Source organism: Mobula birostris, chromosome 12 (assembly GCF_030028105.1).
Source record: "Mobula birostris isolate sMobBir1 chromosome 12, sMobBir1.hap1, whole genome shotgun sequence".
Classification (NCBI taxonomy): Eukaryota; Metazoa; Chordata; class Chondrichthyes; order Myliobatiformes; family Myliobatidae; genus Mobula; species Mobula birostris.
The window spans coordinates 72,563,547-72,584,459 of NC_092381.1; the positions used below are offsets into that span (position 1 = coordinate 72,563,547).

The window sequence follows — 20,913 nt, forward strand, 5'->3', positions numbered from 1 at the left end:
GCATTTTTTGTGTGTGTTGCTTGAATTTCCAGCATCTGCAGATTTCCCCGTGTCCCCGAAACATCCACTGGTTATTCATTTCCATAGATGCTGACTGACCTGATGAGTTCCTCCAGTATTTTCTCTGTGTTCCTCTGGATGGCCTGCTTCAGCAGAATCTCTTGTGACAGCTAATATTTTTACCCTGACCCAAAGTTTTGTCTTTGGGAATCATCTTAAATTTGCATCTTGTGGTTAAATATCAGTCTTCCACTAGAAATGGATTTTTAATTAATTTGAAACCTAATTTTGGCTCACTCTGCTTTAAGGATAACATTCCACACTTCTCATTTTTTTTATCTGCAAGTGAGCTGATAATAATTTATAGAGTCCTGAAAAGATTTACCAGAATAGTGGTGCAGTTAGAAAGAGAAATGCAATGAGGATGGGATTGTTTTCTCGTGCACAGTGATGTAATCGGTTACATAACTCAGCGGTTCCCAACCACCGGGCCGCAGAGCATGCGCTACCGGGCCGCGAGGAAACAATATGATTTGGCGATTTGAGTCAGCTTCACCTTTCCTCATTCCCTGCCAGGCCGTGAGGAAACAATACGATTTGGCGATATGAGTCAGCTGCACCTTTCCTCATACCCTGTCACGCCCACTGTTGAGCCATTACGCATGCGAGGTCATTACGCGTCCATGTCAGCGTGGGAAGGAGATCAACTCCTCGAGCTTGCAAATGACGGCGGGCTGTAAAGTATGTTTGACATAACATCTCTGCCGGTATTCGGGATCAAAGTCAAGGCTAAATATCCTGAGATAGCCACAAAAGCACTGAAAATGTTGCTTCCATTTCCAACGTATCTCTGCGATGAATGCAAAGAAAACTAAATTGCGGTATAGACTGGACATAAGGAAGCCCATTTGAGTATCGCTGTCTCCCATCACACCTCGATGGCACCATCTTGTTGCAGGGAAACAAGCCCAGGGCTCTCACTGGTTCAGTGATATTGGTGCATTGCAATGATTCTATATGTTCATACGGGGAAAATATGTGCTGTGTGTTCAATATCCAAACATTACTTAAAATGTTATGATGCTATTGACTTATATAACCATATAACAATTACAGCATGGATACAGGACATCTCTGCCCTTCTAGTCCGTGCCGAACGCTTCTCTCACCTAGTCCCACCGACCTGCACTCAGCCCATAACCCTCCATTCCTTTCCTGTCCATATACCTATCCAATTTAACTTTAAATGATAATATCGAACCTGCTTCTGCCACTTATATTGGAAGTTCGTTCAACATTTACTTCAAGCTCCCCTGTCCTCCCCTGATAATTGACTTGTCACTATATTCATGCGAGGAAAATATGCGCAGTGTGTTTAATATTAAATTTGTTACATAAACCCATTTAGAAACGAAATTGAGTGTATTAGCCACTTATCACCTATATTCCGGTCGTGATTAACACCCCCCCCCCGAACAGAATCGCCAAAAACGATTTGTAGTAAACTAATCGGCACCTGCACGCATGTGCAAGTCACACATGCGCACTGGTGCCCGTGCAAGGCTTCATGGTCAATGTAGTCTTTCTAGGGGTAAATCCAACGTATTTGATTGCTACTCTTTTCCGCTCGGCCGGTCCGCAAGAATATTGTCAATATGAAACTGGTACGCAGTGCAAAAAAGGTTGGAGACTCCTGACATAACTGGTAGAAGGGGGCAGAGCAGGAGAAGTAAATAAGATAATTTGGTGGGCTGCTAGAAACTGGAGTGCACCATGCTGAATTGGTGGTGGAAAGCAGATTCAATACTAACATTCAAAAGGAAATTGTGTTTATACTTCCATTAAAAAAAGAGCATTGCATGAGTGAAGAGAAAGAGCAGGGAAGTGGGAAAAGTGGCAAACTCTTTTCAATGTGTCAGCATAAAGAATGGATTGAGTAGCCCCTCCCTTTGTACCAGATGAACCTAGACATTGGCTCTCCCTTAGCAGCAGGGCACAACTTCAACTTACGAGTTGTGAAACATTTTGGAAAAATGTGAGAAATGCCACATCTATTTTACAGTTTAATCCAATAATACCTGGATAAGTATCTGTTCAAGGAAGCAGATGACAAATTGATGTGATATTTTTAATTCTTATGCATAGTAATCAAAACATTTCCAGGCTGGAGGCCAATTAGTGCAATGCATACTTCACACCATTTTAACTTTAGAGAGAGTGACCTATGGCCTCTGAAAGTGTCAGTTGTTCCTGGACAGTGGCACAACATCCCCTAGCTAAATTAAATATTGGTGATGTTTTCCTGCAGCTTTGCTTACTGGAGTGAACCTCACAGTAATCGTTCCATCTGGCAAGGTCGATTGCTTTCCGTCCATTGCAATAGATTCAAAGTTGTTTGGATCATCACCTCTTGGCACCCTTGACTCCGCATTTCTTCATTGTCTTGTTTCCTGCTGTCTCCCATCTTCCTATAGCTGAGGAGATGATTGACACTGTAAAGGCTTTTCAATGCTGCAGTCTAAATTCCTAAAATAAAGGATAAAAGGCTATCTCATTCATTGTAAAAGTACAAAATACTCCGAATTAAGAGAAATTGTGCAATTCAAGTCTAGTCTTTCATCTATGCTTTTGTTGCCTCCAGATGTTTATTCAGATAGGCTCTTGGCCATCTTCTACCCTTTATAAACATAAATCTAGAATTCTTTTCACCACACTGTAGCTCACAACAGTTTTTCACTCACCACCCCTGCATTTACTGATTTTGTTTAACCCGTTGATGTTAGACCACAAGCCATAGGAACAGAATTAGAGCCTTTGGCCCATTGAATGGCTGATTCATTATCCCTCTCAACCCCATTTTCTTGCCTTCTCCCTATAACCTTTGACACCCTGATTAATCAAGAACCTCTGTTTTAAACATACCCAATGACTTGGCCTCCAAAGCAATCTGTGGCAATGAATTCCACAGATTCACCAGCCTCTGGCTAAATAAATTACTGCTCTTCTCTGTTCTAAATGGATGTCCCTCTATTCTGAGGCTGTGCCTTCTGCTCCTAGATTTCCACCACTATAGGAAACATCCTTTCCAATTCCAGTCTGTCTAGGGTTTTCAGTATTCAATAGGTTATAGTGAGATCCTCCTCATTTTTCTAAACTCCGGCGACTACAGGCCCAGAGCCATCAAATGCTCCTCATACATTAACCCTTTCATTCCCAGAATCATTCTCATGAACCTCCTCTGGGCCCTCTCCAATGCCAGCACATCTTCTAAGGGGCTCGAAACTGCTCACGATACTTTGCGTGTGATCCGACCGATGCCTTATAAGACCTCTGCATTACATCCATGCTCTTATATTCTAGTCCTCTCAAAATAAGTGCTAACATTACATTTGCCTTCCTTACCACTGACTCAACCTGCAAGTTAGCCTTTAGGGAATCCTGCAAAGAGCTCCCAAGTCCCTTTGCACCTCCGATTTTTGAATTTTCTCCCCATTTAGAAAATAGTCTATGTCTTTATTCCTGTTAACAAAGTGCATGGAATAATTTTGGAATTATTATGCTTGTATTCAACCCATCCATAACGTTATCCTCCCTATCTCTATAATATCCATAACGTTATCCTCCCTATCTCTATAATATCCATAACCTTATCCTCCCTATCTCTATAATATCCATAACCTTATCCTCCCTCTCTCTATAATATCCATAATGTTATCCTCCCTATCTCTATAATATCCATAACCTTATCCTCCCTCTCTCTATAATATCCATAACATTATCCTCCCTATCTCTATAATATCCATAACCTTATCCTCCCTATCTATAATATCCAGCCGAACAACCCCTAAAATTCTTTGCATTTCCCCAGTTTTGGCCTCTTGCACATCCTTAATTACAAAATGGAAACAGCAAGTCTCATATCCGTTCAGCAGACTTGGTTTATTAAAGTGAGAACGATATATTTTGTAGACTGATAGAAATGTGCAGATTTAAGTCTCTCTCTAGAGACCTGAACCCAAATGTCCAGCCCATAGTTGTGGTGTTATCAGAAGGCCGTATTTTGGAAGAGACATTAAACCCTATATTGCTGAATATTGATCTTGGATACTAACTTAAACAAATTATTTTATGTAATATAGTTCATATTCTACCAAGTTATTTCTCTGCTAACCAGACAGAGTTGACTCCCACTGCTAGGCAAGTCAAGGCTTAGAATCATACTGCACAAAGTGACATCTCCTGTTTGAAAGGAGCTCATCTCACTATTCAAATAAATCAGGTGAGTTCTCCCAGCATTTTGAACAATATTTATCTCACAAATTCCTTTTGCCCTTGGTGTCTTGAGAGTTTGCTGTGGGCAAATTTTCTGCCAAAATCTCTCCATTTCAACTAACACTACACCTCGAGTATTTCAATAACCTGCTAGTGCCACTGGAACTGCATGGAGCTACGTCTGACTTTATTTTATTTAAATATATCCACTTATCACTATATGCCAAGTTTCAGTATAAGAATGCCTTCGATATATAATGGGTGCTGAAGAAATCTGCTGTCATCCTCAATATACTACTGAGGAGAGGATGACTTAAATCAAGATTCATAACCTGCTCACTCTCCGTAAATGTCCATCTGTAGTTTATAACTAGATTACTACTAAATTGCATTGTGATCTTGCTGTTATTTTGTTGTATTCACGATCGGTGGTATCAATGCTACTTGTCTTTTTAACTGATATTCTTCCCATTAATCTTTTGTATTTTCTCCACAGCTGCAAGAGCCCTTCCCATTGCATCCACCGCACCACCTCGTATTCTCAATGACCTGAACTTTATGTCTCACAATTTCATTCATTGATCCAGCCCTCTAGATCTTGTCTCAGTTCAGGTTCCTTAACCACTTGCAAACCTCTCAAGTTGCATCTCCTCCAAGTCATGACCTTCTTAACGTCAGACTGCTCATACTGCTCCCTTACATCAAAAATTGTGTAAACTTTTCTGACTCCCAATTAATTCAAGCAAAATAATCTATAGATTAATGCAAAGAAATGAATACTGTACATGTTTAAACCCTACCGTGAAGAGGATTATGGTAACTTGTGATTCTACTATTTATACAGATACCATAATGGTACTTATTATAAAGGGAATTGAAAGAGAATTAGATTAGATTAGATTAGATTCAACTTTATTGTCATTGTGCCGAGTACAGATACAAAGCCAATGAAATGCATTTAGCATCTGACCAGAAATGCAAAGAATAGTGTTATTTACAAAATAACTGCGAATAAAAAAAGTGCTACAGCACACAAATATAAAAGTACTGAGACAGTACAATACAGATGCAATACTGCTTAGCACTGTGATGAGAGGTTCGGCAGTGTCACAGCCTCAGGGAAGAAGCTCTTCCTGTGCCTGCTGGTGCAGGAGCGGAGGCTCCTGTAGCGCATACCGGATGGGAGGAGAATAAAAAGTCCATGGTTAGGGTGAGATGCATCCCTGAATATGCTTTTCGCCCTGCCCAGGCAGCATTTATGGTAGATGTTCTCAATGGTGAGTTAAACATTTTACAGTTCCATGCACCAAACGCCAAACAGGTTGCACCCAGGAGGAGGGAGTATAAAGTGAGGAATAAATCCAGAGATGGGAATCCACAGGATTTAAAGAGATGCCAATACAAAAGCTGCAAGGAGGGAGTGTTAGGTCAATTCATGAATCCAGGTTTGTTCTGAACAGCTGCTGCATTTACAGTATACAGTCCCAATGAAAGGTCTCTGCCCAAAATGTAGACTATTTATTAACTTCCATAGAAGATGCCAGACCTGCTGAGTTCCTCTGCCATTTTGTGTGTGGTGCTTTGGATTTCCAGTATCTGCAAAATCTCTCATGTTTGTGTTTATACGAAGTTCTCTCGGCCTTCAGAGAAACTGCGGAATTCAGTATTTGATGAAGTTAATTCCAACTGGAAAATAAATCACTTCAATGACCTGCAGTCTATAGTTAATAAAACAGAGGAGCAAAAGCAATGTGAGTGTTCATAACTGGAAATAGAAAAAAACGTCAGCAGATCAGGCCAGGAGAGAGAAAGACAACTAATATGTATAGCCATTGGTCATCTGGTATTAATGATGTTAGAGATATATCATTTTAAACAGAGACAGAAAAATAAACAAACAGACATTTTTGTCCTGTTGAAACTACATCTCATCTGGATCTATCTCTTGTTTCTTTTTTCTTAATCCTACTATCACCAATTTTGCCTTGAACCATGATTGAGTTCATAACCAATCATTCCAGCCCCAGTGTTCCAAAGACTCCTCTTTTGTTTTTCTCTGGATATTTTCCTCTGGCCATGTATTTGTGACCTGGAGGAAATTCCTCTGCCCATTGTATGTGAGTGAGATACGGGGATGGAGAGTTGACCCATGTGGACCACAAACATCAGGCCAATGGACTGCAGGAATGGCACCTAGAGTTCGCAAAAAGCCGAAAACCACAAATAAAAGAAACGTGAAATGAAAACCAAAAATGATGGTAATACTTAGCAGGTCATGCAGTATTAATGAGGAGAGAAACAGTAAGTGTTTCAGTTTGGGAGCCTTTCATCTCTACTCTGTTTTTAGTTTTTCAGTACCTCCAGCATTTGATTTTGGTTAAACACTCTAGGAGTTACTCCCACCCTGGAGTCTGTGATCTGGATCTAGGTACTTGGGATCGCAAAGGGGTCCAACATCCTAGCAGGCAGGTTTAATGGAACTGTTAGGGAGGGTTTAAACTAATTTGGCAGGGGGATTGGAACTGGAGTGATAGGGCAGAGGAAGAGGAAAACAGAAATAAATCAAAGATAACGTGCAACAGAGATGATAGAAAGGACAGGCAGGAGATGAGGCATAGTCACAGCCAGTGGGATGAATTACAAGGCAATAGAGGTGTGGTGCAGTTAAAACAGAAAGCAACAAATACTGGACTGAAAGTGTTATATTTGAATGCATACAGCATAAGAAATAAAATGGATGATCTTGAAATTCAGCTACAGACTGGCAAGCATGACCATAGAACCATAGAACATTACAGCACAGAAACAGGCCTTTTGGCCCTTCTTGGCTGTGCCAAACCAATTTTTCTGCCTAGTCCCACGTTGTGATCATCTCTGAAACTTGGCTAAAGGATGACTGCCATTGGGAGCTCAATGTCGAAGGATATATGGTGTATCAGAAAGATAGGTTAGTAGGTAGAGGGAGTGGTTTGGCCCTGTGCATAAGAAATAATATTAAATCATTAGAAAGGGAAGACATAGGATTGGAAGGTGTAGAGTCTCTATGGGTTGAGTTAAGAAATGGCAAGGGTAAAAGAACCCTAATGGCAATTATATACAGACCTCCAAACAGCATCAGGGATGTGGATTACAAATTACAGCAGGAGATAGAAAAGGCATATCAGAAGGGCAATGTCATGATAAACGTTTGGGATTTTAACATGAAAGTAAATTGGAAAAACGAGGCTAGTACTGGACCTCAAGAAAGAGAATTTGTAGAATGTCTAAGGGATGGCTTTTTAGATCACCTTGTTGTTGAGCCAACCAGGGGATTGGCTGTGCTGGATTGGGAGTTGTGCAATGATCCAGAGGTGATAAGAGAGTGTAAGATTAAGGAATCTTTAGGGAGCAGTGATCACAATACGATCAAGTTCACTTTGAAATTTGAGAAGGAGAAACTAAGATCCAAGGAGTCCATATTTCAGTGGAATAAAGGAAATTACAATGGCATGAGAGGGGAACTGGTCAAAGTTGACTGGAAAGGGACACTAGCAGGAAGGACAGCAGAGCAGCAATGGCTGGAGATTCTGCCAAAAATGAGGGAAATGCAAGACAGATATATTCCAAATAAGAAGAAATTTTCTAATGTTAGAAGGACACTACTGTGGCTGACAAGTGAAGTCAAAGCCAAGGTAAAAGCAAAAGAAAGGGCATACAAGGAAGCCAAAGCTAGTGGGAAAATAGAGGATTGGGAAGCTTTTAAAAACTTGCAGAAGGAAACTAAGAAGATCATTAGGAAGGAAAAGATGAATTATGAAAGGAAGCTGGTGACTAATATCAAAGAAGATACTAAAAGCTTTTTTTAAGTATATAAAGGGTAAAACAGAGTTGATGGTAGATATAGGAGCAATAGAAAATGACACTGAAGATATTGTAATGAGAGACGCAGAACTGGCAGAGGAACTGAATGCGTATTTTGCATCAGTCTTCACAGTGGAAGACATCTGCAATATACCGGACATTCAAGGGTGTCATGGAAGTGAAGTTTGTGCAGTGAAAATTACTACTGAGGAGGTGCTCAGGAAGCTTAATGGTCTGAGGGTGGATAAATCTCCTGGACCTGATGGAATGCACTCTTGGGTTCTGAAGGAAGCAGCTGGAGAGATTACAGAGGCATTAACAATGATCTTTCAAGAATCGATAGATCCTGGCATTATACCAGATGACAAGAAAATTGCAAATGTTACTCCACTATTTAAGAAAGAAACTATAGACCTGTTAGCCTGACATCAGTGGTTGGGAAGTTATTGGAATCGATTGTTAGGGATGAGATTACAGAATACCTGGAGGCACACGACAAGATGGGCCAAAGCCAGCATGGTTTCCTGAAAGGAAAATCCTGCCAGACTAACCTACTGCAATTTTTTGAGGAAATTACAAGCAGGGTAGACAAAGGAGATGCAATGGATGTGGTGTACTAGGATTTTCAGAAGGCCTTTGACAAGGTGCCACCCATGAGGCTGCTTAGCAAGATAAGAACCGATAGAATTACAGGGGAGTTACTAGCATGGGTGGAGAACTAGCTGGTCGTCAGAAAACAGAGTGGGAATAAAGGGATCCTATTCTGGCTGGCTGCCAGTTACCAGTGGAGCTCCACAGGGGTCGGTGTTGGGACTGCTACTTTTTAACGATGTATGTCAGTGATCTGGACTACGGGATTAATGGATTTGTGGCCAAATTTGCCTATGATATAAAGACAGCTGGAGGAGTGGGTAGTGTTGAGGAAACAGGGAGCCTACAGAGAGACTTAGATAGTTTAGGAAAATGGGCAAAGAAGTGGCAAATGAAATACAATGTTGGAAAGTGTATGTCCATGCACTTTGGTGGAAGAAATAAACGAGCAGACTATTATTTAGATGGGGAGAGAATTCAAAATGCAGAGATGCAAAGGGAATTTGGAGTCCTTGTACAAGATACCCTAAAGGTTAACCTCCAGGTTGAGTCAATGGTGAAGAAGGCGAACACAATGCTGGCATTCATTTCTAGAGGTATAGAATATAAGAGCAGGGACGTGATGTTGAGGCTCTATAAGGCACTCGTGAGACCACACTTGGAGTATTGTGTGCTCCTTATTTTAGAAAGGATATACTGACATTGGAAAGGGTTCAGAGAAGGTTCATGAGAATGATTCCAGGAATGAAAGGGTTATCATATGAGGACCATCTGGCAGCTCTTGGGCTGTATTCCCTGGAGATCAGAACAATGAGGGGAAATCTCAAAGAAACATTCCAAATGTTAAAAGGTCTGAACAGATTAGATATGACAAAGTTATTTCCTGTGGTAGGGGAGTCTAGGACAAGAGGCCACGACTTCAGTATTGAAGGACGTCGATATAGAATAGAGGTGTAAAGAAATTACTTTAATCAGAGGGCGTTAAATCTGTGGAATTTGTTGCCATGAGCGGCTGTGAAGGCCAAGTCATTGTGTGTTAAGGCAGAGATAGATAGGTTCTTGATTAGCCAGGGCATCAAAGGATATGGGGTGAAAGCAGGGGAGTGGGGATGACTGGAAGAATTGAATCAGCCCATGATTGAATGGCAGAGCAGACTCAATGGGCCGAATGGCCTACTTCTGTTCCTATATCTTATGGTCTGGTGGGATCTGGCATTGTGTGCTTGGATATCATAATCCAGAGTTGGGATCCAATGAATGGAGCTTGGGATTTGCAACCCAGATCCAGCTTTTGAGGCAGGACACTTAACCAGACTTCACCACTGATCAGGAGCTAAACTGGAGTAGCCACGTACACAATATGGTTACAGGAGCAGACCAGAGACCAGTGATCCTGCGGTGGGTGACTCCCCAAAGCCTATGCATCTTCAGCGAGGCTCAAGTCAGGAACGTGTTGGAACACTGCCCTCTTGCCTGGGTAACTGCAGCTTCCACGACACTCAAGCTCAACACCAGCGGTGACACAGTTTGAAGCATCTGCAGGACACAGGTCTCCTTAGAGATCACCTTCCAAACCCATGACACGGGAACACAGCCACCTTGAAGTTGCCCTCCAAGCCTGCCAGCATCCTGACTGGGAAATTTATCACCATTCTTGCACTGTTACTATCGCAATTCCAGAACTGTCGCCCTGGCTGCAAGATGGGAAGCCGGACTCCCCAAGTACTGCAGCAGTTCAAAAGGGCAGCTCTCCACAGCCTTCTTAAGGGCTAATTGGGATAATCAATCAAATGCTGGCTGGCTCGGCTGCGAAGCACACATCCCTTGCATGAAACAAAAAACTCAGGCTCATTGCCCCAGAGCCTTTCACTGTCCCCTCTCTCCCATCATTTGTCGTGATTCCCCCCCACCCCCGAACCTGCAGAAATACAGTTTGCAAAATAATATGTTAAATTGTTATGGTTACAGTAGATAAAAACCTTTTGTTCACTGTTAATTTCCTTCCCCTCACTTATCAACTCATCGCCAATGTTAAAATAACACATCTTTTAACCACGCACGCATTTTTATTTCCGAGTCTGGCGTCAGCTTCATTTGGAAAGTCCGCGTTGAGGGAAGGGCGCCAAGTAGGAGGCGAAGGAGCGAGAAGGGAGGACGGCGCAGTCGCATTTGCGTTCCCATCTCCAGCCATCCGGGCTGGACCCCGCTAATGTCAGGTGCTGACCACGTTCCTCCTGTGCCCGCGTTGCTCATCTCGGAACGCTCCGGTTTTCTATACATCGGAAGTACACGCCGGTTGCTAGGTTAATTGGCCACGGTACATTTCCGCTAGTGTGGTGGAAGCTGGATGGGAGGGGATGTCAACGTGGGGAGAATAGACAATAGACAATAGGTGCAGGAGTAGGCCATTCGGCCCTTCGAGCCAGCATCGCCAGTCACTGTGATCATGGCTGATCATCCACAATCAGTATCCAGTTCCTGCCTCATCCCCATAACCTTCGATTCCGCTATCTTTAAGAGCTCTATCCATCTCTTTCCTGAAAGCATCCAGAGACTTGGCCTCCACAGCCTTCTGGGGCAGAGCATTCCGTATATCCATCACTCTCTGGGTGAAAAAGTTTTTCTTCAACTCCGTTCTAAATGGCCTACCCCTTATTCTTAAACTGTGGCCTCTGGTTCTGGACTCACCCATCAGCGGGAACATGCTTCCTGCTTCCAGCGTGTCCAATTCCTTAATAATCTTATATGTTTCAATAAGATCCCCTCTCAGCCTTCTAAATTCCAGCGTATACAAGCCCAGTCACTCCAATCTTTCAACATATGACAGTCCCGCCATCCCAGGAATTAACCTTGTGAACCTACACTGCACTCCCTCAATAGCAAGAATGTCCCTCCTCAAATTTGGAGACCAAAACTGTACATAGTACTCCAGGTGTGGTCTCACCTAGGTTCTGTTCAGCTGCAGAAGGACCTCTTTGTTCTTATACTCAATTCCCCTTGTTATGAAAGCCAGCAGCTTTCTTCAGACAGGGTTATCATAGGAGTAGTGTACACGGGTCGAGTTACTCCGTCTGTCCGCCAGATGGATCGTATTTAATCTCCTGCTCTTGTACATTGCCAGAAATATCGGGTCATCTGTTACCCCTGTAAACTTCCTTCCCGTCCGAAAATAAAACTGGCCATGGTTTCCAAAATAAGAAAGGTCCAGAGGGATCAAGGACCCCAGCCCACAGAAAGCAACAGGATATACGGAGGGAGCAGCAGGTCAGAAAACGGAAATCCAGGAACAAACCTCCACGCGGGTTGGAAACACAAAAACAATATTGAGGATTATGAGTTCATGTATGATAATTGTGAAAAAAATTCTTAAGTAAACTATCAATAACTAGAATGGAGTGGAGGGAGATCCAACATTCCCAAGCGAGCCAAAAGGCCTGGTTCTGTGCTGTATGACTCGTGAGGTGAATTTTAAATATGCCGTATGCCAGGAGTGGGGCACGTTCTCACCTCGGGCAGGACAGGAACCACTCAAGACCGAGTAGAAGTAAAAATGCTAACGGCAGCAAAATCCTAAAGGTAATTGCCTCCATTTCCCAATTGGTAACTATCAAATCTTGGTCAGGGACTCGAATTGTTGGCACCAGTTGAGTAAGGTATGCGGCGGCTGGTCTTGGAGAGCATGTGCCCGCTGCAAACTGCCCTGGTTCAGAATTCGCCCCGTCTCCCGCGGCACTACCCTTCTCCCCGTCACCTGAGCAGTTCCGCCACTCTACACTTCACTTTTCTAAACCGCTGCCACAAAACGGTAAATTCTGCTTTCCAGGGAAATCTTGGAACGAAACAGCTGGTGAGCCGCCTCCTCCCCGTTCACAGTACACGGCGCCCGGGTTGCTAAAAGCCCAGGGGCGCTTTTAGAAAGGCCCTCGTGGTTCCGGACGAAAGCTCATCCCGCATCATTTTTTGGGAGTTCAAACAGTAAAAAAAATCGCGTTCCAATTTCAAAGGGCGGTTCGGGGGAAACTGCATCTGTTCGCTTGCTGCATAAACAAAGTAAAAACGACGTTCCTATAAAAGCGAAAATTGTCATAGGTTCACAGAAAAATACAGCAGAGAAACAGGCCCATCTAGTCCATGCCGAACTAGTTAAACGCCTACTCCCACCGACCTGCACCCGGATCATACCCCTACCATCCTGTGCCCACCCGAACTGGTGCAGTGACGTGGAAATTTTGATGTTCCACTTGCGCCCGACTTTTTACAATCGCCTCACGGTGCTTAAATTTATTTCCTTAAAAAATAGACCTGGAAGTACGGGAAATCTGAAATAAAACTTCAAAATGGTGGCAACAGCCAGCAGGCCAGTCAGCGCCTGTGAAAAGAGAAACGGAGTTAACGTTACAGCGAAGGTATCAGAGACCCGCCAAAGATCTGCTGACTGAAATGTTAACCCTGTTTCTCTTCCTACAGATGTTGCCTGACCTGCTGAGTGCCTCCACCATTTTCAGTTTACACTTTTCACCTTAAACTGGGTACGCTCTCAGGCAATATTTCACACTGTCTGATCGTCAAGTATAACATTTAGCTTTGAAATGCATTCCAAACTTAGCAGGCAATTAAAGGACAGCTTCCATTTTACCGTATCGCACCTCTCATACACTGAAAGATAATCTCTTGATTTCCCAAGTTCCTTAGTCACGGTCTTTGCACTTGCTTTATCAGCCTGCACCGCACATTCTCTCCAACACTATATTCTGGATTCTGTTTTGTTTTATGTATTAGCTCCATCCACTTCCTTGCCGAATAATATATCTGAATGACATGCAAGCAAAAACCTTTCACTGTATCTCCGAGCAACACACATAAAAATGCTGGTGGACGCAGCAGGCCAAGCAGCATCTATAGGAAAAGGTACAGTCGACATTTCGGGTCAAGACCCTTCGTCAGGACGAACTGAAAGAAGAGCTAGTAAGGGATTTGGAAGTGGGAGGGGGAAGGGGAGATCTGAAATGATAGGAGAAGACAGGAGGGGGAGGGGTGGAGCCAAGAGCTGTAAAGTTGATTGGCAAAAGGGATACAAGGCTGGAGAAGGGAGAGGATCATGGGACGGGAAGTCTGGGGAGAACGAAAGGGAGAGGGGAGCCCAGAGGATGGGCAAGGAGTTATAGTGAGAGGGACAGAGAGGGAAAAAAAGGGAAATTTTATATATATATATAAGGGGATGAGGGGCATTAACGGAAGTTAGAGAAACTGCCATCAAGTTGGAGGCTACCCAGACGGGATATAAGGTGTTGTTCCTCCAATCTGAGTGTGGCTTCATCTTTACAGTAGAGGAGGCCGTGGATTCACATATCAGAATGGGATGTGGAATTAAAATGTGTGACTTCATCTCGACAGTAGAGGAGGCCAACTGTATCTCGGTACGTGGTGACGATAATAAACGAATTACTAATCGCGTGTGCTATCTAGTGATGTGGTTCCGTTCTCTTCCCCACACCTGTCGAAATGTCAAGGCAAATTCAAAGAGGGCCTGCTGCTATTAAAATGTCTGGGCTTTGCGTGGATCTACTCTGGGAAAGTTGGTTAACAATTAAAAGTACACTAAGGCACGGGTGGCTCAGTAATTCGATCAGTAGGTAACTGCCCAGACCCGAATTAGTGATCTTTTGGCATGAGTTTTAAACGACCATGACAGCTGAGGTTTAAAAATACATTAAATAAATAAATCTGGAACATGCGAGTAAAGATGACCATGAAACTACCGAACTGTATTTAAAATACGGTACAATGTTGCCTCACCGGGAGGACGACTGCCGTGTGATTCCACACCAGAAACCAATGTGGTAACTCTTCATTGCCCGCCGCTAGAGCCGCTCAAATCAAAGGTGATGAGGAGTGGGCCAATCGAGCCGGCCTCACCCCGGCCCCGCGATTGAAACGGAATCAGAACAATGTCAGAAAAGTCAGGCGCTGTCCAACATAAACCTGACGCACAACACACACACACACACACACACACACACACACACACACACACACACACACACACACACACACACACACACACACACACACACACACACACACACACACACACACGTCGTGGCACACCGAATTGGACCTGACCTCGGGCAGACCCCACGCGGGTCACCGCCGTCGAGGAAGTACCCACTTTTTTGATAGTACATTATTAACACGGTCTTTCACACTCCGGCGAGCTTGAATCCGTGGCACTGTTGATCCAGTGAGAAGTTTCTGCACGGCTCGGGCTTTGGGCCGCCCCTGTCTCCGGCTTGAGGTGACAGGGTCATCGCGATACCGCCTGGATGGCCGGCTCGACCCCCGTCGGCTCTCTGACGAGTTCGATGCCGAGGAGAGTTCGCAGGGACTTCTTGAACTCCTCGTTTTTGCGGGTGTACAGGTAGGGGCTCAGCACGAAGAGCAGGGTGAAGAGCAGCCAGGCGAGGTTGGAGAGGGCGGTGGACACCGGCTGAAACAGCCCGAAGAGCAGCACCCACAGAAACGGCTCGGTGCTCAGCAGGAAGGCGCACAGGACGAAGGAGACGGAGAAGCGGGACCTCTTGTCCTTCCTAGCGAACGGGTAGGGCAGGTTGCTAATGATCTGGAAGTTGAGGACGCTGACCCTCTTCGCGCTGACCTGCACCCGGCGCAGTATCCGGGAGTAAGCACCCAGCAGGACGGCGGTCTGAGCCAGGATGGCGGCGGCGGTAACGGCACCGGCATAGGGGCTGGCAGGAGCTGAGCAGCCGCGGGAGAGGGCGGGGCCGACAACTGGGAGCCGGGAGCAAGCCCCGAGCGGGCGGCGGTAGTTGTCACCTCGCCCCGCCAGCCAGGGCAGCAGCAGCAAGGCGGCCGCCAGCCAGGAGCCTGCCATCATCGCCGCGGCGTTCCTCCGCCGGTAGAGGTCTCGGTAAGCCGCCGGCAGTTTGGTGATCAGCGCGCAGCGGTTGAGGGCGACGAGCGAGTGCGAGAAGAGCGAGGCGAGCAGCCCGAGCCAGAGCAGCGCCCCGGCGATGGTCCGCTCGGCGGCCGGGGGCGGCGGCTGCGCCAGAGCGGCAGCCTCCTGGGGCATCCAGAACGCGCAGAGCAGCAGGTCGGCGGCGCACACGTTGACGATGAAGGCGTTGCTGGTGCTGCGGAGCCTCCTGACGGAGGATACCAGGTAAATGACCAGCAAGTTGGCCGTGCTCCCGGCCACTGCCATCAGCGCGTAGGTGACAGCCCACGGAATGTTCCCGCCCGAAGCTCCGTCGCAGCAGGTCGAAGTGTTGGAGAAGTTGCCCATGCCTCACGGGATACCCGGGTCCTGTCGGTGTGCTGGGTTGGGAGGAGGGAGGGTGCAGCGGCTGCGGTCGGGCTGCACCGCTCCGAGGACAGGTGGAGAGAGTGGTTCCAGAAGATACGCGTGCGCACTCGGGCTCCGCTCCACCTGAGGAGGTGGGAGGCGGGTGGGGTTGGGGGGCTGAGGAAGTTCCAGGCAACACGGATGCACATCGGACTGACTGCCGCAGGAACGTCGCCGGCTTCAGTGCCAGTGTCATTACCACCAATGGGCACAGGTACTTCCCGGTCGCTTAGTGCAAGTCCCCTCGTCCCTAACCCCTGTCATTAACAGTCCTGGTGCTCCAGCTGCAACCAGACCCAATACTTAACGTGACAAATAGCCCCCGTATTAATATAGCTAGTGCTCTGTCGCTGACAGTCCTGGTACCCTTTTCTATCACACCCAGTGCCCTCTTCACTGACACTCCGAGTCTCCGCATTACACAGGATACCGTAGGAAATCACAAAGACAAGAAAATCTGCAGAAGCTGGAAATCCAAAGCCTTGGCCCGAAACGTCGCCTGTTTACTCATTTCCATAGATGCTGCCTGCGCTGACCTCCTCCAGCATTTTGCCTGTGTTGTTTACGTTATAGTGGGGCATTTTCAGGTTGTTGGTGAAAAGCAGGATATATCCATTCAAAAGTCAAAGGCAAGGTAAATTTTTTATCAAAGTACATATATGTCATCATATGCTACCTTGAGGTTCACTTTCTTGCAGGCATTTACAGGAAAATAAAGACATACAGAACACTATATGTAAACAAAGACTGACAAACAACCGATGTCCAAAAGAAGACATGTCGTGCAAATGAAAATAATACTGAGAACACGGCGTGTAGAGTCCGCAAATGTGAGTCCGTAGGTTATAGAATCAGGCAATTTCCCAGCTCTCAGTCACCAGTAAAGTAACGTAGAAATATTACCATCAGTGGAAACTCATGAATAGCTAGTCTGACTTTGACCAGGACCACGCTGATCCCGCGATCTTCGCAGCTTTGTTCCAAATGTGGGCCAAGAGAGTTAATTCCAGAGCTGAGATGAGAGTATTTCCCTTGTCATCAAAACATTGTTTGACAGTGTGTGGCATTAAGGAGCCCTGTTAAAACTTAAGACAATGGCATCAAGACATGATGATTGTAGACAGTTATGGTTTTCGTAGGTCAATAATTCTAGCCACAAGAATCACTCCAGAACTTCCTGAAGATGGTGTCCCAGGGCCATTTATCTTCAGCCATTCACCTTCCTTCCATGATTATGTCAGAGGTGGGATGATTGTACAATATTCAATTCCATCTAATACTGGGAATATTGGTGACAGGAACTCTGGGGCTGTCTGTGAGAGGGCACTGGGTCTGATAGCAATAGGGTAGCAGGACTGTTAGTGACAGAGCATAGGCAATGTTAGGAACAGGAATGTGGGGGCAATTTATCACATAAATATTAGGACTGTAACTGGGGCACCAGAACTGTTAGTGACAGGGGCACATGGGCTGTTAGGGACGAGGGTACTTGGACTAAACGACCGGGAAGTATCTGTGTCCATTGATGGCAATGACATTGGCACCGTCACTGGTCTTGAGGGTGGCAATGTCACTGTGGCAGTCAGTCCGATGTCCGTCTGTGTTGTCTGGAAATTCCTCAGCCTCACCCACCTCCCCCAGGTGAACAGTGCACTGAGTGAGCATGTGTGCCTTCTGGGAACACTCTCCCCACCCGTGCTGTGAGCAGTGGAGTCCACCCTGCCCTCCTCCCAAGTGAAGAAGCCCATGCTTGCATACAGCAAGACCAAGGCAACTTTCAGTCATGCCGTTTCTGTGCCACAGAAGTGTAGGCATCTAATTTCTCCAACAGGATGTTCAATGGCATTACTGTTGCCAGTTCCCCCAATATTAATAGTCAGTCACCGTTGACCAGAAACTCAGTTAGATCAGTCACATAAATACAGAGACTGATCAGAGTTTTGGTATCCTGCAGTGGGTGACTCAAATCCTGTCAGCTGAAGCCTTTTCATCAGAGACACAGGGGACTTCAGGTGCTGCAACTAGGATCAATGAACAATGTGCTGGAGGAACTCAGCAGTATCTGTGCGAGGAAAGAAAATGTCGACATTTTGGGTTGTAAGCTCTGCATCAAGACTCGGTTCTAGTGCAGGGGTTTGACCCGAAGTATTAGCAATCCCTTTCCTCCTGCAGATTCTGCTGAGTCCGTCCAGCAGATTGTTTGTTGCTCCTTTCCGCCATTTACAAGGCGCAAGTGCAGAAATACTCTCCGCTTCACTGGAGTAATGCAGCTCCAGCATCCCTCAAGAAACTGGAATTCCCCCTCAGCAAAGCAGTTTGTTGACTGATATCCCCTGCATGAGTAAGCATCCTCTATTGCCACCACCCTGACTGCATTATACATAGTCTGCAAAATGCACTGTGGTTATTCACCTACTCTAGTTTGTATATACTTTCCTCCCACCCCTAAACCACTAACAGAGTCAAGAGCAGAAGCAAAGGAACATCAGCATCACAGATTCCCCTCCTGGTCACACACAGTAAACTAACCTGGAAAGATATTACCAGTGAGAACCCTGGAGAACCCCACAGCAGAATAGGGCTAACTTCTCCGGAAAGACTGAAGTAGTACAAGACAGCAGCTCATCACCCATTTCTCAAGGGCAATTAGATATAGAGACTAAATGCTCCTGTCCCACTGACACTATCATCCTTAATTTGATGAGAAAAAAAATAACAATTCACTCTCATTCCTACTGCCAGCAGCTAACAACCTCTCCTTCTCCACTCTCACCCTGAACACCGGCATGCCTCAAGGCTGTGTGCTGAGCCCTCTTCTGTACTCCCTTTTCACCTATGACTGTGTTCCTGTACATGGTTCTAACTCCATAATCAAGTTCACAGGCGACACCACGGTGGTTGGCCTGATCAGAGGGGATGACGAGACGGCCTACAGGGACAAGGTCCAGCACCTGGCCATGTGGTGTGCCAACAACAACCTGGCCCTTAACACCCAGAAGACCAAGGAAATCATTGTGGACTTCAGGCATGCTAGGAGCCACACCCACGTCTCCATCTACATCAACAGAGCTGTAGTGGAGCATGTATCAAGCTTCAGATTCCTTGGTGTCCACATTTCCAAGGATCTCACCTGGTCCCTGGACTCCTCCATCCTGATCAAAAAGGTACAATAGCATCTTTATTTCCTGCAGAGCATGAAGAAAGCTCACCTCTGTCCCAAGATACTGACGGACTTTTACCGCTGTACCATTGAGAGCATACTCACCAACTGCATCTCAGTGTGGTATGGCAATTGCCCTGTATCAGATTGCAAAGCATTTCAGCGTGTGGTGAAAACTGCCCAGCAGATTATTGGCACCCAATTGCCCATCATTGAAAACATCTACTATAAACGCTGCCTGGGCAGGGCAAAAAGCATTTTCAAGGATGCATCTCACCCTAACCATGGACTTTTTACTCTCCTCCCATCCGGTAGTCACTACAGGAGCCTCCACTCCCACACCAGCAGGCACAGGAAGGGCTTCTTCCCTGAGGCTATGACCCTACTGAACCTCCCATCACAGCGCTAAGCAGTATTGCACCCATATTGTACTGTCTCAGTGCTTTTATATTTGTGTGCTGTAGCACTTACTTTTTATTCACAGTTATTTTGTAAATAACAATATTCTTTGTATTTCTGGTTAGATGCTAACTGCATTTCATTGGCTTTGTATCTGTACTTGGCACAATGACAATAAAGTTGAATCTAATCTAATCTAACTGTATTACTTTGGCCATCACAAACAGTGCCAGCTTCATTAGCAGCACAGTAGCAATCTCGGTGTCACTGTCGCTAAAACTTTTTGTAGTCATCGACGATCTTCTTCAACTGTCCTTCTGGAATGAGGCTGACTTATTTCCACTCTAGTTGTGTGTGTTGTGGGGTTGCTGATGAGGCCACTGGGGGGCGGGGGTTGGCACGGAGTTTCCACAGACAGAGAAGGTGGCTGCCAGTAGGATGGGTGGGTGGGCAGTTTGTGAGGTAGAGTGGCCCTACCATGGAATCTCTGATTCTTCCTGATGCATGGACTCCAGGTTCTGAGCTGTGAGCTCTTCACAACTGAACTGTGGAATTTCTGTGGAGGCATGTCTGAGGGATTTGTTGGCTTGGAACTAAAATGAGGGCCAGCATAGACTGGATGGGCCTAATAGCTTCCTCCTATGCTGTAAAGAAAAATGAAATGTAAAATTACTGCCTGCTCCCAAGGCAGTTTTCAAGTGTACGGTCTTCTTAGCTTCTCATTGGTCAGGACCAGCAAAAAGGCTGGACTGGATAAGTTGCTGCGAGATGGAATTCAGGACATTCTCATTAATGACAGAAGTAATTGCTGTTTCAATGTGCTCCTTCCGGAGGGTATTGGCTCCTTCTCTGTCTTTGATGAGTTCATCCTGTGTGTGGCTCTTCACTGAGTGGTATCTGTGGTACCTGTGATTTGAAAGTACTGAAGAACCCATGCAGGACTAGCAGTAAGTTGACAAGCCTCCTCTGTCCGCTCCTTGCACCCTCTACACTTTGGTTTCCAGGATTTCTGCTACATGTAATCTGTCGAGCTATTTCATTCTCCTTAAGGAATGGCGGAGCTTCCAATCGTCCTGACTATTTATTGTTTAGGCACTAGTGTTCATATTTTAGCAATAAACTAGCAAGTCCGTATCTTTCATTATCTTCTGCTGCTAACATTGTATTTTTGATTTAATTTAATGTCTTATAGTGAATTCTTGGTCGTGTATTTATATAAGACAAAACCTGCCAGTTGTTCAGTGTCTAATAATATCCTTGCTTTTGGATTTAATTTGATTGAATCATC

The 20,913-nt window shown here is 45.4% G+C and overlaps 1 protein-coding gene across 1 annotated transcript; it reads right to left on the reverse strand.

Annotated features, from left to right (window-relative positions):
- Nucleotides 1-2,201: 2,201 nt before the first annotated feature.
- On the reverse strand, nucleotides 2,202-15,926 carry gpr88 (G protein-coupled receptor 88). The gene is made up of 2 exons (XM_072274107.1): nucleotides 14,500-15,926; nucleotides 2,202-2,474 (listed from the first exon to the last, which is right to left on the reverse strand). Exon 1 carries the CDS (start codon nucleotides 15,923-15,925, stop codon nucleotides 15,008-15,010), a length of 918 nt encoding a protein of 305 aa, XP_072130208.1. The 5' UTR covers nucleotide 15,926; the 3' UTR covers nucleotides 2,202-2,474; nucleotides 14,500-15,007.
- Between the last annotated feature and the right edge of the window lie 4,987 nt (nucleotides 15,927-20,913).